Source organism: Nicotiana sylvestris, chromosome 4 (assembly GCF_000393655.2).
Source record: "Nicotiana sylvestris chromosome 4, ASM39365v2, whole genome shotgun sequence".
Classification (NCBI taxonomy): Eukaryota; Viridiplantae; Streptophyta; class Magnoliopsida; order Solanales; family Solanaceae; genus Nicotiana; species Nicotiana sylvestris.
The window spans coordinates 99,386,309-99,403,330 of record NC_091060.1 but is presented as its reverse complement, the minus strand read 5'-3'; the positions used below and the strand labels follow the sequence as shown (position 1 = coordinate 99,403,330).

General features: G+C 37.2%; 1 protein-coding gene and 1 long non-coding RNA gene across 8 annotated transcripts; one reads left to right on the top strand and one right to left on the bottom strand.

Moving 5' to 3' along the window:
* The first annotated feature begins 236 nt into the window (after nucleotides 1–236).
* Nucleotides 237–3,855, top strand: LOC104233842 (uncharacterized). 7 transcript variants are annotated; one of them, XR_712738.2, is made up of 3 exons: nucleotides 237–306; nucleotides 561–1,717; nucleotides 3,508–3,855. It is a non-coding gene; the product is annotated as an uncharacterized lncRNA (long non-coding RNA). The 7 variants fall into 7 exon arrangements; XR_712743.2 differs by lacking the exon at nucleotides 237–306 and having other exon boundaries at nucleotides 326–1,074; nucleotides 1,360–1,717; XR_712740.2 differs by lacking the exon at nucleotides 237–306 and having other exon boundaries at nucleotides 329–1,067; nucleotides 1,360–1,717.
* A 4,404-nt stretch (nucleotides 3,856–8,259) lies between these two features.
* On the bottom strand, nucleotides 8,260–16,445 carry LOC138889893 (uncharacterized). Its single transcript, XM_070173236.1, has 8 exons — nucleotides 15,932–16,445; nucleotides 12,692–12,939; nucleotides 11,763–12,102; nucleotides 11,131–11,408; nucleotides 10,806–10,950; nucleotides 10,549–10,748; nucleotides 10,137–10,220; nucleotides 8,260–8,421 (listed from the first exon to the last, which is right to left on the bottom strand). The coding sequence occupies exons 1-8, from the start codon at nucleotides 16,443–16,445 to the stop codon at nucleotides 8,260–8,262; spliced, it is 1,971 nt and encodes a 656-aa protein (XP_070029337.1).
* Nucleotides 16,446–17,022: the final 577 nt, after the last annotated feature.

The window sequence follows — 17,022 nt, the reverse complement described above, 5'->3', positions numbered from 1 at the left end:
ATAAGGAGAACGACTCCTTGCTCAAAGAGAACACGGGGAAGGAGTTAGAGGTTGAGATCAGGTGCGATCCAGAAGTGCAAACCAATTTAGGGAAATTAATAACTTTTTGCTGAGAGAATGAATAACAAAGAAGATATCAAAATGTCAAACTGGCAGAGAAAGAGAAAGAGAAAGGACGGACTAAAAAACAAATGAGAAGAATCAGAAGTGGAAGTAAAGCGGAAATTGAAGTGAGGGTAAATAAATTGAATCACCAATGATATCAGTACAAATAAGTCTTACCAATAACTTGCACTATTGTTATTGGTAATGTTAATTTTCAATTCTTTTTTTTGTAAACATGATTTTTTGCTTGAATTCTTATGTACATGTTGGTAATTTTACCTGATTTACACATGCATTATATATGTCTCTTTGACGAATTTTGTGTTCGTTACCAATGGAAAATTTAAGGTATAAAAATGTTTGTTATTACCCATGTGTTTGATGAATTATGATATATGTCTGAGTCATCTTATTCGGACTATTCTGTTGTCTTTATCCTATTTGGGCTGCAACAGAGAAATCTCAAGGAGTGGCTAGCTGAGCAAGGACTTTTCCAGAAGAAAGTCAATTTATCTAACCTCTGGGGCTACAATTCAAGCCTTATGTTGGCTCTTACCGTCTTGCACAAACTAAAGATGCAAGTTATGATTGTTAATTACCTCTTATTGATGTTCTATTTTCTTTGATTTGGTCAACAATATGGGATCTTTGTTATTGTTCATTCACACTCAATATTTTTACTTTACTTTGTTCTTTGGTTGGTTGTTCTACTTTTCTTCTTTGAAGTTAAGGAGTATTTAAGACTGCAAAAATCATGCAAAATGTTCTTTGTTCTTTCCTTTTTCCGGCACAACAGATTATGGAACATTATGCAAAAATCATGATTTCTTAGATTGCTCTGTCTTGGAATAACTTTAAGTTATTTTCTATTGGTAATGACTTGATGCAGGGTACAAAGGCGCTTTGTAGTGATGGTGATCAGTCATTAAGAAATAAGGACGACAGTTACGCTGATTTTGAAAGTAATTGGTACCTCAATGTTTTAGATTTACTAACAATCCATTTTCTTTTAAATTATGTTCAACAGAAACAATTTTTATGTAAATTTTCGTTACTCCCTGTATCTGCATCTTTTATAGAGAATAGAATAAAAGATGGCCTTCTTTTTAATGAAAGATTTGATTAAGTAATCCAACTTCCTTATAAGCAAGAAACCAGTGCCAGATGCATATGGGTAATATCACGAAGCTAAGTTGTATATGCTGCATTACTGATTTCTAATTGGCTTTGCTTACTATCTTAATTATGTTTCAGAACCTATCTAAAATGATCTTTGGACCGGAAGAAATTTTCTCATCAAATTGAGGAATTTTAACAATTTGACATGCCTGGTGTAAACAAGTTCTTCTCTGGGACACTCTCAAGTATAAAAATTAAATTATCATCTGGAATTTTTTTATTTGTTATAAGTGAAGAAACTTCTATTCGCTATGTGTTCATTTCTCCAATAATGGCTATATAAAGCAACAGGTCTTTGTTGTCTTGCACATACAACAGGATTTTCTGTACTCAGATAGAGTTTAAAAAATGTTGAGATCTCATAGGAGGCCAAGAGTGAAAAGGTGAAAAATCCCAGAAGCTGCGCTATTCAGTATTGGTGAAAGCACCGGAGGTAATCTTGGTCACTTTGTCAATTTTTCAATTCATTCCAAGTACTTTTGATCCAATTTAAATTTCAGTTCGGAAATATAATTTCTATTTAGTTACACTTGATGATGAGAAGTTGAAGAAAAAAATGAGGGTGTTGCACTGTTAGAGCCAACGAGCAAGTAATCCGCAGAAAAACATCAACAACTTTAATAATGGTTTACTGATTAACTAATAGAGGTGTCTTGGTAGTTGAAGAGTTTTCAGTTGTTGGTATCAATTGAGTTGCAGGTTTTGCTGTTGCTATTTCCATTGAATTTTGTTGCTTCATTTTGGTATTCGATGCAAAACTTTAATGCAAAGAGATTGGTACTTGAGAATGTGTTTAATTTTTTAGGCACACACATGTGTTAAGTTCATAATCCTATTAATGGAACTAAAGTTAGATATTTCAGTAATGAGAACTTTATATATGTTAAGTTTTCAAATATGGTATATATGCATAAGCTCAGAATCGCTGCTCAAAAGTAACCTTTATGTGATTAAAAGTAATGCTTTGCCAAACCAAATAGCGTATCAAATTCTGTACAGCGCACTCTGCTTCTTAGGTTGGGAAATATTTCACATCCATATGATTAAGTCTATGAATACCAGAATATGTTTGAAAAAAAATATGCAACACTTAAGAGATATATTATTAACCTAATATTAGTTAGGAAAAGAAAAAAAGACAACAAGAGAGGATATTTACTTAGGGTACTGAACCTATTACAACACTTCATATTCTGGAATTTGGAAAAAATGCTGAGAAAGGTTGTCCCTTTCTAGAGTACAAAGGTTAAGTCAATTGCATGCTTCTGCTCTTTGATTAATCTGATAATTCAAGCATTTAAGAACACTTTAAAAAGTTTATCCTCTCTTACATCGTCTCAAGTCTGAGTAAACAAGACGATTATACATTCTAATTGGAGCATCATCTGCTCCCTTGCCTTTTGAAGGTATTCTAAAACTTCTCCCTATGTTGTGGTTTTTGGAATGGCAAAATGTTGGCTACTAAGCTGAGAGCTATAGCTCTTCCTCATAGGAACTGTTGAATTCAGGTTGTGATGAGTTCGAAAATGCAGACATGCCCAATAGTCTTGGATACTTTATTTAATCAACATAGTTGTGCCTTTAGCACATATTGTACTCTACTTCGTCCGTCTTCAAAAAGAGGTCATTTCTGCACATATTTAATATACAGTTTTTTGGCCAAGTGTAGTTAATTATTTTAGCTGTATTATTATTAATACTACCTTAAAATAACTCTGAAAAATATCACTAAGCTGTATTGGTCGTATTATTTTAGCTATTTGAGTTAATTCTTCACATTAATATTAGTATGTTGGCACGGGCCACCATTCTTCTAGTTTTATTTAAGGAATTTTTACCCCCTAGCAAAGGTTAACACCTTATTTATTTTAAATAAATACCATTCAAAAAAAATTATATTCTATAGATACCTTTTAATGTTTATAGCAAAATATTTAATTTTGGTTACTTCCTACCCCTAAGCCACTAAATACGCTATTCTGTTACACTATTTTCTTTCTCTCTCTAGTTTGATACGCTATTCAATAATGAAAGTAGTAAGTTTCCTCTTTATCAATTCGCCATCTTCAACTGCACCCATCCGAATGTCATTACACCGTAATTGATAATCAGAATGTTTTCGGATCTGTTCCTGTAATTCTTTTCTCAATTTTTTGTGGTTTGATTGAATTATTATTCTGGCCGTCGTTCAGATCTAATTGTCTAATTTCTTATATATTATAGGCAATCGCAGATCCACCTTGCCAAGTTGCCGTCAAATTCACTGGTAATGTCTTCAGATTTCAACAAAATTATACAATAGTATTTTTGTGGATCATTCTGAACGGCTCTAGCACCATCGCCAGACCAAGGCGGCGCGTTTTCAAAGATTTCTCAAGCAACTTATCTCGGTCAGATTGGGATTGACGTTTACCAAAGTGGACCTATTAGTCTATGAAAGCCTTATAAGAATCTGAAGTGATACGTTTCTGTATAATACTTTCTTCCTTGTATCCTTGAAGAAACAACGTAATTTGGGAACCCTGATCTTCCTTTTCAACACTGTCTGAGCCAACGACCTATTTGGGAACCCTTTTCACTACCGGCTTTCGGTGAACGACGGATTCGCCAGAAATTAGGGTTTGTTCTTGAACAAAAACGACGGATTATACCTTAATTATGAAAGTTACACCATATACCTATAAAGAAATTACAACGTATAATTTGATAGAGAATCTTATGTGTATAACAACCACTATTAATAAGGGAATAATATCCCTTAAATGTAGTTGTAATTATTGAAACCTGTACTCAATGAATTTTGAGATTCACATCTCCCCTAATTAAACCATATTCCTATTTTCCATCAGAACTTTATTTTTGATATTGTATATTCTATACTTTCAAATCTTCCAATATATTTTGAAAATACCATAATATTCTAATTTGAAATACAATTCAAATCGAATATATCACAATGTTCTAATGACAAGTATGCTATCTAAACCAAGCATATTACAATATTCTAGTTTAGAATATATTATTCAAACAAATATGCCATAATATTCTAATTTGGAACACTATATTCAAACAGAACATACTATAATATTCTAATTTGGAATACAATATTCAAATAATATTTTAGTTTGGAATACAATATACAAACCAAATATTCTATAATTTTTTAATTTGGAAAAATCTGGTTTGAATACTGTATTCTAAATTAGAATATTGTGGTATGTTTGATTTGAATATTATATTCCAAATTAGAATATTGTATTATGTTTGATTTGAATATTCCAAATTGGAATATCATCGTTGTTTGATTTGAATAATGTATTTTTTATTAGGATATTGTGGTGTATTGGTTTGAATAGCATATTCTAATATTTTATTTTAGTTTATATATTAAATCCCAAATTAGAACATTGTCACGTTATTTTATTTTTCTTTTGATTACATAGATGAAAGAGAAGAAAACGATTATGGAGGACTTCATAGAGATATTACTCGGGTGAACTTTTTGGTGAACATGTATAATTTCAATTCCTTAAAACATGGGATGATGGAGTATTTTAAGGGATTTATTAAGTTGGAGTGAGAGATAATTTAGTTCCTTAAAAGGTGAGATTTATTTAATGGCATATAATGATATTAAAAGTTTAAAAAGTAATAAACTTTTAGAAAATAGGTATACAAAGTAAAATAAATATTTCAAAGGTATATGGAGTTAACTAGCATTTCTTGTGGGCATACCGTGTAGATTAATCTACGTGGTCTACCCATTAAAAATGCCTGTTAACTCCATATACTTTAAAATATTTATTTTACATTCTATACCTACTTTATAAAACTTTAATTACTTCTTAAATCTTTAATATCATTATATGCCATTAAATATATCCCACCTTTTAAGGGATTAGATTATCTTTCACTCCAACTTAATAAATTCCTTAGAATACTCCATCATCCCACGAAATTAGAATTATACATTTTCACCAAAAAAAATCGAACCCTAATAATTTCTCTTGTTCTAGATAAACAACCTTGTCTATTCTTGTTTATGATATGGGGACGCAGAAGGAAGAAGAATATGAAAATGGAGCAGTTATTATGTACAAGACAATACTTCTTTACATTTTTTTTTATTTTTCTCTTCTATCTTTCTAAAAGTACAAGAGGGGCTGCTCTGATGGTAAGCAACCTCCACTTCCAACCAAGAGGTTGTGAGTTCGAGTCTCCCCAAGAGCAAGGTGGGAAGTTCTTGGAGGGAAGGATGCCGGGGGTCTATTTGGAAACAGCCTCTCTACCCCAGGGTAGGGGTAAGGTCTGCGTACACACTACCCTCCCCAGACCCCACTAAGTGGGATTATACTGGGTTGTTGTTGTTGTTATTGTTGTTGTTGTTGTTGTTGTTGTTGTTGTTGTTGTTGTTGTTGTTGTTGTTGTTGTTGTATCTATGTAATCAAAATAAAAGTTAAAATAACGTAAAAATATTTTAATTCGGGATACAATATCTAAACTAAAAGAAATATTAGAATATACTAATATTAAAACTAATAGAAATATTAGAATATACTAGTATTCAAACTAATATATACACCACAATATTCTAATGAAAAATACAATATTCAAATCAAACATGCAATAATATTCTAATTTGAAATATAATATTCAAACTAAACATACCACAATTTTCTAATAGAATACAATATTCAAACAAAACATACCACAATATTTTAATGTGGGATATATTATTTAAACCAAATTAAACATAATAAATTACAATAGATTAATGAAGAATATAGTATTCAAACCATCATACCATAATATTCTAATAAAGAATACAATGTTCAAAATCAAACATATCACAAAATTCTAATTTGAAATACAGTATTCAAACTAAATATACCACAATATTCTAATTTGGAATACAATATTCAAATTAAATATAGCGCAGTATTCTAATTTGAATATAATATTTAAATCAAACATACTTTTATTTTATTTATTGTGTATATATTGTTTTAATTGGAATATTAACATACTTTAATAGTATACAATGACTAGTTTACTGTATAATTTTTATTGTATACAAAAAAATAAGGACAAAGGTTCCCATAATAATAAAAAATTATTTAATTTAATGGATAATATTTTTTTATTCTTTAATTTTATGTCCAAGTTTAAAATGGATGTAGTAAGATTTTGAATTTGCTTCGTATATTTAATTTCCTTTAGTTTAGGCGACAAATTTGCAAGGTAGTTATTGTCCTTTGACTAATTGAATATATGAATTTATTAATTAATGTGTACTATATGTAATTTTATAACTGAAGTATATAGTGTTAAGGCAAGGGGTCTTTAGAGGGGTATACGGTGTAAAGTTCCCATTTAGTTTTATCAGTTTGACTTGATTAAGATGACTATTGACCAGCATATGGCCTGAAAAAGGGGCTATTTGTGTAAATCCACCGTTCATTGATAGACAAGAATATTAGCCCATCCGTATCGGCCCAAATATTGACTGTCTAAGTTATAAAGACGAGCAATGAAGCAGATGTTTTGAAACATCTTAAATTGCCTCAACAAAAGATATCTCTAGCTCATCCTATGATAATATATTTTTGTCTTTTATGATAATATTTTCCTGTGAAACACTGTTGTTAGTTACCCAAATTAGGAAAATTCGGCATTATTTTATGCGACTGTAGACAATACATTTGCGTCAAAAAAATAAAATCAAGACCGAAAAAATATTGCAACAATCGTAGTATTTTATTTCGAATATTTGAGTGTTACAATCTCTATGAATCCTCTGATTCTACTTTTCTATAGTAAATAAATTCAAGGGCCTTTGAGCTTGATCTTGAATATGTATTTGTTGCCTCGAACGATGATCTTGTTCTTGAGCTTGAACTTGATTACTTGAACTTGACCTTGATTTGTTCTTCGTTCTTGAACTTGCACTTGATTTTTTGAACTTGAACTTGAAGCCTGAAACTTGTGGAGGAATTTGCAGCGTTTGATCCACGAGCTCTTTCTTGCTTCTTGTTATAACTTATGGTGTCTTTTCTGAGTTATGAAGACCCCTATTTATAGTTGTGGAAGAGAAGAGTTATGATAAGAACAAACTCTTTCCGACCAATCAAATTGAAGTGTGACATGGCCGTATTTGATTGGCCAGAACATGTCACTTGGACACGTGGCGTGATTTCATTGGCCTTTTTGTGTGACTTGGCATGCCTTGTCATTTTGACACGTGACATGATCCTATTGGCTCTTCCGTTTGACTTGGTGCGCCACGTCATTTGACACGTGGCACCAAACTGGGCCTCTAGGAAGATGTCATCTTTGGCTTAATGAAGTGGGCTCATCAGTTTAGCCCAATTAAATGGGCTAGCCCAATAGATTAAGACTCATTTATTAAATCTATATATATATGACTAATATAATTAATTCAATTATATTAGCCCATATATATATTTGGACTATATATTTAAAATGGTCCAAATAATTTCATTGAATTTATATTCAATAAAATTTGCATGCCTACAAATGCCCCCTACTTCAAGGCTCGACTGGTTTAGACGTATCCAACTCCAAAAGGCTAGGGTTGAAGTATTAACATAGTATTTATTTTGTTATGAATATTCCTAAAACTTATTAAAGTGATCTATTTGCATTTCACAATATCTATGAAATGACAAATATGAGCATGTAGGTCAACATCTTTTACATTATTTGAAATTTTACTTAACATTAGCACCATATATTAAACATCCTAATTCTTGTTCACAAACTTCCATGAAAATCCACGTAGGAGACATCATCATACCACATATTCCCATATGATTAGGAGACCGTGAACACTATAACTTGAATCTTGTGAAATTTATGATTCTTATACGAAACCAAACAAACAGCTGAACAATTTGTGTCGACAATAAATTTGTCTCATACTTGAACTTGAATTTGCGTCGACAAGTTCAATTCCTACTTGAACTTGAAGAAGAGCCAAGTAATATTAAAATTGGAGTTAACCAAGTAGATCCCGTACAGTTGTACTGCCGCCTTAGCAATCCCAGTTCTTTTTAATAACTGATTTAAGCTATTCCCACATCGAAATCTCGCTTCCCAATCAGCTTCATTGAAGATCTATATAAACCCCATGCCCATGTGTTTATTAAGCATCGAATTGTAGCATCTACAAGTTGCCTTGGCTACGTGTTTTCACTAGTAGGAGGCAATCCAAATAATTTTTCTTCTGTGTATTTTTCATCGTTTTTTTTTGTAGGTCAAGTGATAAAGATATGTTCTCGTTCAACAAGATGATCCACACATGAAGAAGATAATCTTGGGGTGTGAGGGGATGGGTACTCATCCTTGCCCAAATATCGGAGGGATTACTTTCATGGCCCGACTACCGGAGAGATTACTCTCAAAATGGCCCGATTCTTGGAGAGATTACTCTCGATGTGACCCAATTCTTGGAGAGATTACTCGCAAAATAGCCCGATTCTTGGAGAGATTACTCTCAATGTGGTCCGATTCTTGGAGAGATTACTCTCAAAATGGCCCGATTCTTGGAGAGATTACTCTCAAAATGGCCCGATTCTTGGAGAGATTACTCTCAATGTGGCCCAATTCTTGGAGAGATTACTCTCAAAATGGATCGACTATCGGCGAGACCAACTTAAGGTGCAAAGGGACTCATATGTCCACCTTAAGATTGGAAAGTTATAGTTCCTTTTAAGGACAAACTCACGAAAATGCCAACTTAAGGTGCGAAGGGACTTATATGTCTACCTTAAGATTGGAAAGTTACAAAGCTTCAACTTGAAGATGACATCGACTTGAACACTTGGAAAACTTTGAAGATTTAGCGGACTTTGCAGACTTCAACTCGAAGATTCGGAGGGCTTAAACAATTCAACTTTAAGATCGGCGAATTTGAAGACTGAAACTTGAAGACCGATGAACTTGAAGACTTTAACTTGGGGGCTTAAATGTTTTAACTTTAAGACCGGCGAATTTGAAGACTGAAACTTGAAGACCGACGAACTTGAAGACTTCAACTTTGAGACTTGGAGGGCCTAAATATTTCAACTTAGAGATCGGCGAATTTGAAGATTTCAACTTGAAAACCGACGGACTTGAAGACTTCAACTTTAAGACTTGGAAGGCCTAAATATTTCAACTTGAAGATCGACGAATTTGAAGACTTCAACTTGTAGACCGACGGACTTGAAGACTTCAATTTTGAGGCTTGGAGTGCCTAAATATTTCAACTCGAAGATCGGCGAATTTGAAGATTTCAACTTGAAAACCGACAAAGTTGAAGATTTCAACTTGGGGACTTCAACTTGAATACCAACAAACTTGAAGATATCAATTTACTATGGAGGGTTGCTCCTTTAAAATCAAATGAGATCAAAGTTCAGCAAGAGGATGGCATTTCAGCTTGATTTTGCATTCCTCCATACTTCACTCGGACAACAATTGGGGCAATATGTATCTTTTGAACTTATGCGACTAAACTTAGATTGAAACTCTAAGCTGCCTACGTACCTCGGTGAAGAGGATCAAGTCATACCGTAATTCAGACTGGGTAGATTTTTTTTTGGGGCCGTACACAGTTTATACTCTTGCGGGCCAGGAGTGTGGCGACATGTAGTTTAGGCTCGTGCGTCAAAGAGCGTCATGACTTGCAGTTTAGGCTCGTACGTCGAGGAGCGTCATGACTTGCAGTTTAGGCTCGTACGTCGAGGAGCATCATGACTTGCAGTTTAGGCTCGTACGTCGAGGAGCGTTGCAACTTCAAGGATAATACTTCTTCAAAAACTTGCCATTGATAGGGCCGATCGTCATACCATTTGCATCAACCAGCTTGTAAGCCTCACTTGAGTAAGCTTCTTATACGACATATGACCCATCCCATTTTGAAGTGAACTTCCCTACAGGTTTATGGGAAGTAATTATGGGTCTTCGTATGGCAAGGACTTGATCTCCTACTTGAAAGAATCTCGGACGAACTCTTTTATTGAAGGCGCGAGACAATCGAGCTTGATAACATTCAAGACTCTGTTGAGCTTCCAATCTCTTTTCATCAAGAGCTTCCAACTCTGCTAATCGAAGTCGAGCATTTTCTTCATCGGTTATCCCTTCTTGAATAGCCAGTCGTAACGAAGGTATTTGACGCTCAAGTGGCAAGATGGCTTCGACTCCATAAACGAGTGAATAAGGAGTCGCCTGTGTTGGCGTGCGATGAGTCGTTCTATATGCCCATAGAGCTTCTTCCATACGTTCATTCCAATCTCGTTTGGATTTGTAGACGACTTTCTTTAACAAGTTGCATATAGTTTTGTTGAATGCCTCAGCTAGACCATTGGCGTCAGCATTGTACATCGACGAGTTATGTTGCTTGAAGCCAAAGAGCTCACAAATCTTATTCATCAGCCTGTTGTCGAACGGCTTGCCATTATCTGTTATTATGTAATGGGGAATGCCAAAGCGATAGATGATGTTTACTCAGATGAAACTTGCAACATTTTCCTTTTTTACCTCTTTAAGAGCAACGACTTCAGCCCATTTTGAGAAGTAATCAGTTGCAGCCAAGATGTATAGGTGGCCACCAGAGGACTTTGGCAGTGGTCCAACAACATCCAATCCCCAAGCGTCAAATGGCTAGGATGCAATAGTCAGGTGCAACACTTTAGGAGGTTGATGAATAAAATTCGCATAGAATTGACAAGCCTTGCATCTTCGGGCATAGTCCAAGCAATCTTTTACCATCGTTGGCCAATAATATCCCATCCTTTTTATATGGAAGTGGAGCTTTGGTCCAGACTGGTGTGACCCACATACTCTAGAATGTGCCTCTTGCAATGCTTGGAGTGCTTCTTCTTCTCCTAGGAATCGCAATAGTACTCCCTCGAATAACCTTCTGTATAGAGTATCCTTGTAGTGAAGGAAGCGAGGTGCACGACGACGGATTTCAGTCCTTTTCCTCGAATTTTCTGGAAGTATCCCATAGCATAAGTAGTCGATAATAGGTTGTCGCCATTCTTCTTTCTCAACTTCAAAAATAGAAACAAGATGCTTGAGTTCATTTTCTTCACCTTCAGCCTCATTTGGCGGCGGTACTACCCATTTTTAGTAGACGGTAACTTGCGCTTGGTCAGGCAGGGCTAATGATGAAGCTAGAGCAGCTAAAGCATCAGACTTCTTATTTTCTTTCCTTGGCACATGCTGAATAGTCACATCACCGAGCCACCCCATCAACTTTTTAGCGTAATCATGATATGGGCGTAGTTCAGGCTTCTTGACCTCGTAACTACCCAAAAGCTGATTGACCACTAACTGGGAGTCACCAAAGACCTGCAATTGCAATTGCTTCATATCAACAGCCATTTCAAGCCCAAGTATTGATGCTTGATATTCAGCAACATTGTTGGAACAAAGTTGTGTCAAGGTGAAGGAGTAGGGCAAGACTTCACCTTGAGGAGTGACAAATACTACACTAGCCCCGGCTCCCCCACGATGCGCAGCAGCATCAAAGTACATCTTCCATGGAGGTTGAACTTCAACGGCCATTGCGTCCTCATCATGTAGTTCATCAGCTAGCTTCCAGTCATCAGGTATCAGATGATCTGCCAAGAAGTCCGCTAACGCTTGTCCTTTTATAGCCTTTTGAGGAATGTACACGATTTCAAATTGTTGAAACTGGAGGTACCACCTTGCTAGTCGATCACTAAGGACAGGTTTTGACATCACGAACTTGATGGGATTTGCTCTAGAAACCAAACGAACGACATGATCTTGAAAGTAGTGCTTCAACTTTTGAATTGAGAATACTAGCGCCAAACATAACTTTTCAATTGGCGAATAATTCAGCTCATTTGGTGACATCATCCTGCTCAAGTAGTAAAGAGAGTTTTCTTTCCCCTCACTATTTTTCTTGGGCCAACAATGCTCCAACAGACCTTTCCTGCGCCGCAATGTATAATATCAACGACTTTCCAGGTATAAGAGCTGCTAAAATTGGATTCTTCATCAAGTAGGTTTTGATACTTTCGAAGGCATTGCTACAAGCTTGGCCCCACTTGAAAGGAACGCCTTTATTCATGAGGTGACTAAACGGTTGGCACCTCCCAGCCAGGTTTGATATGAATCTTCTAAGGTATGCTAGCTTTCCTTGCAAACTTTTCAATTATTGGATATCCCGAGGCTCAGGCATTTTCAAAATGGCATCCACTTTGGCTTGATCAATTTCGATCCCTCGATGTCGGACAATGAAACCAAGGAACTTTCCAGAAGTAACTCCAAAGGCACATTTCAATGGATTCATCCTAAGTTGGTACCTCCGGAGCAATTCAAATACCATCCTCAAGTCTTTCATGTAGTCGCCCTTCTCTCTTGATTTCACCACCAAGTCGTCAACATAGCATTCAACATTCTTGTGGAGAAGATCATCGATATTATGCATAGCCCTTTGGTAAGTAGCACCAGCATTCTTCAAGCCAAAAGGCATTACCTTGTAGCAATAAATACCTTTGGGGGTGCGAAACGCAGGAAGCTCTTCATCTTTTGGTGCCATGCAAATTTGGTTATATCCCGACGAACCGTCCATGAAAGACATTGCCTCGTAACCAGTAGTAGCATCGATCATCAGCTCTGGAATAGGAAGCAGGAATTCATCTTTGGGACATGCATTATTGAGGTCCCTGAAGTCAACGCATACTCGAATCTGGCTATTCTTCTTCCTTACAGGGACAATACTTGAAACCCATGTCGGGTATTTAACTTCCCGAATAAATCCAGCTTCAATGAGCTTGTTAACTTCAGTTTCAATCAGGGGAACCAAGTCCGGCCTAAAATGCCTTTGAGCTTGTTTAACAGGGTGAGCACCATTTTTGACTGCAAGGTGATGGACTGCTACTTTTGGGTCCAAGCCAGGCATCTCTTTGTAACTCCAAGCAAAGACATCCCTGAATTCTTTGAGTAACTCAATATAAGTGCTCTCTTCATTCGCTTCTAGTAAAGCACTTAGGTAGGTGGGTCTTGGTTCCTCATCGGTGCCAAGGTTAACTTCTTTTAAGGCATCAACTGTCGTCTTCACTCCTTCTTCAAGTTCAGGTGGAGCATCTTTCGCATCTTCATCTTCTTGATGGTCCCCATCATTGAAGGATATGTGATAACACGGTGAAACATCCTCCAATTCCGTATTATCTTCCATCGAAGACGAAACACTATTCTCGCCTTGTACAGTGACATGATACGAAGAACCTACACTTTCTCCATCTTCGTCACGTTCCTTAGTATAGACCACAGTATATGGCTTTACCTTCAGTACTTCTTCACATGAAACCACCAGTTTTGTCTGTCGCCTCATTCTAGAAGGAACCAAACTTTGGAAATCCTTAGAGATCTCCTGGATTTTGGGTGAAGCGGGTGTTTTTATGCTTTGAAAGTTTCTCCGGAACTTGTTCCCCTTCTTTAGTGGACCCAATCTTTCAAATACAGAGGTCCTCACAGGTGATTTTCCAAGCCGATCAAAGATAAAAGGCTTGTTAGAAGTGGCTGATTCATCTTCTACAGTGATATAATTGCTGCTCGCCCTTCTTATTGAGATGCGCACTGGTGACGGTTGCTTGTATCCCAAACCTTCACGTGGTTGCCTCGTTGCAGCTTCTGATGGGAGCTTCCCTAACTTTGATGGCTCATTGGGATTGTATCCAGCTTTTGCAAATATCTTGTAAGTGTTAGGGTCAAAACCTTCATCTGTTCGCTTTGTAGGGAGTGCCACATTCTGCAAATGATTTTGGGCTACAAAACCCTGAAAGTGGCATTGAGGACGACTTTACTGCCTCAATTCGTTTGACCAGAAGCATTAACTCTTTTAGCATGTTGGATTGGCAATTAGATGATTCACTTTCATCTTTCTTCCTTTTAGGGATATATTAGAGTGCCAGACTCACTTTCTTGCCATAAGACGTAACATTCCCTCTATAAGACTTATTCTCGTTGGGTTGTACCTCCTTACTAGCAGTTTTGGCTTCACCATTAGTCACCTCTTCTATTTTAGTTGAGGGCTATTTATTCTTGCTTTTCATGCCATCATCAGCTTTCAGCTCCTTCATAATACAGTTCTTCAAGTAGAACTTTGCATCGGCGAAGTGTGACTCAGCCTCGGTGAATGGCTCATCATCAGCAACTACCGTCTTCTCGACTTTACCCTCGTAGTATTTTAAACATTGATGGTAGGTAGATGGAACTACTTTATTCTCATGTATCCAAGGCCTCCCAAGCAAAACATTGTATGAAGTCTTCGCGTCGATCACATGCAGCCATGCACTTGATTGCATATCTTCAATAGTGATTCTCAGCCTGATCGCACCTATGGCTCTTTGCCCCCCTTGGTTGAATCCTTGGATCATCACACGACTTTCTGAGAGTTCATTCATGGGAATACCAAGTTCTTTCACAGTTTGGATTGGCAAAATGTTCACTGAGGATCCTCCATCAACCAAAATCCGATTTACCCTTTCATCGCGCATATAGCCAACCAGGTACAATGGGCGGTTATGAGGAGTGTCACCTAGCAAAAGATCGTTGTTTGTGAACGTGACCTTTTCCCCACAAGCATTAACTTCTTGAGGAGTGGACTCAATAGGCTTTTCCGAAGATGGTGCCAACGGTAGGTCATCACTCTTTTCTTCCCCTTTGTCAGCATGGCAATAAGAGGCATCAATGCCCTCATGGGAAATCTTCGTGCGGAACCAACTTGGTAAAAACTCCTACAAGGTCACTAGATTTCGTGGCTTTTGAGAATGGTGCATCTCCACTTTTGCTTTCTTCAAATGCCTAATTGGATTCTTTTTCATTGGTCTTTTTACCATCATCTTCCTTGTCGGTTGTTCTATTGATTCTTTTCGTGGGCTCATTTTGTGGTGCCTACGACGAGTCACCAGTGTCCAACCTTCATCATTATTAGGTTGATTGACTTCAGCTTTGTCGCTCTCCAGTAATTCTTCATCTTTACTTTCTTTAAAACCACATAAGTCATCCTGATTGAATGAGCCAAAGGTGATAGAGACTTGGTTTGCGCTTGCCTTCTCATCTTCAAGCAAGATCTTCTTTTCGCGAGCCAAATCCATGACTTTATCCTTGAAGACAAAGCACTTCTCCAGAGGGTGGCTTACAAGTCAGTGATATTTGCAGTAGTTTGGGTCATTTGTTTTCCCAGCTTCATTTGATCGCTTCATCTCCGGAAGCTCAATGAGATTTAACTCGAGGAGTTCTTCGAAAATGGCTGGCACATCAGAATCCAGGAATGGGTACTCTTTTTCCTGCATTTCTTTTAGAGTCAACTTTCCACTTGGCTTGTCTTGAAAAGAAGTGGATTTTATACTCTGCTTCTTGCTCACCTTCGTCGTGAACTTCATAAGTGACGTATTGACATTCATAGCTTCTTTGCTTTCAGAATTGGGTACGAACTTGTTCCACTTCCTGATGTTTGTTATTCAATTGCGAGGTTCATAGATGGGTAGCCTTTTATTTCCAGCGGAGGCCATGCTCAATTCCATGTCATGGGCACGAGTTGCAAGTTCTTCAAATGCGCTAGGCTTGATACCTTGCAAGATGTAGCGCAATCCCCAATGCATGCCTTGGATGCACATCTCTATGCCTGAAGCTTCACTAAGCCTGTCTTTGTAGTTGAGGCTTGTGTTCCTCCAACGATTGATAAAGTCGATGACTGGTTCCCCCTTTCGTTGACGAGTATTTGTAAGCTCTATCATACTCACCGTGCGTCTTGTGTTATAAAAGCGATTGAGGAATTCTTGCTCTAGTTGATCCCAGCTGTCGATAGATCTAGCCTCGAGGTCTGTGTACCAGTCAAAAGCATTTCCTTTTAGCGAGCGGACAAACTGCTTGATGAGGTAATCTCCATAAGTCCTAGCATTGTTGCACGTCTCCACGAAGTGCGCAATATGTTGCTTTGGATTACTTTTACCATTAAACTGTTGAAACTTCGGAGGTTGATAGCCAGCAGGCATCTTCAACGTATCGACCCTTGCAGTGTACGGCTTTGCATACGTAAGGGAGGATTTGACAGCAACTTCATATTTGTTCTTAATGGTTCCTTCGATGAACTCCTTCAGTTGATCGATTGGAATCATCCCTTCAGATGAGATAGGGATAGCCTTAGTGGATGTTGCTTGTCTTGGGGAGAGTCACTCTCTAGAACTTCTGGGAGCTTGCCGGGTGCATGGGTAGATTCTTCTTCCATCAAGATTCTCACCCTGCCTGTTAGCTTGTCAATTCTAGCCTCTTGATTTTGCATGCATTTGGTCAAGCCAACGATTGCTTCCGTCAAGTTTGCCAACTGCTCCTCCATAGATGAAGTGTTTGTCACCATGGCTTGCATGATTGTCGTCGATGACGGAGAGTAGCATGGATTTTCACACGGATTGATCCTTGACTGGCTCATGCTATCTGGTGTAAGTGGAGAGGATCCATCGCTTGAAGCATCATCATCTTACTTCACAGCAGAGTGCTTGGAGCCGGAGAGGTCAAGCAGAGCAAGAGTTTTCTTGATCTTTTCAGCAACATCGCTTCCTCCTTCAGATGCATTTGTGGAAGATCTTGCTCCTTTTGAGGATGAAGATCCGAAAACAGGGGTTGATGCGGACGACACTTGGGGTGCTTGTTGTCCTAAAGAGCTTGCTTTGCTCCTCGTAACTGGTCCGAAGCTTC

Coding starts and splice junctions, on each gene's coding strand:
- LOC138889893 (XM_070173236.1), bottom strand. CDS start 16,445: ATGATTCCAATCGATCAACTGAAGGAGTTCATCGAAGGAACCATTAAG. Junction 12,103..12,691: donor GCTATGTTGACGACTTGGTG/GTGAAATCAAGA, acceptor TCAATTCAAAAG/TTGAAGCACTACTTTCAAGA. Junction 10,749..10,805: donor AAAAAAGGAAAATGTTGCAA/GTTTCATCTGAG, acceptor ACATAATAACAG/ATAATGGCAAGCCGTTCGAC.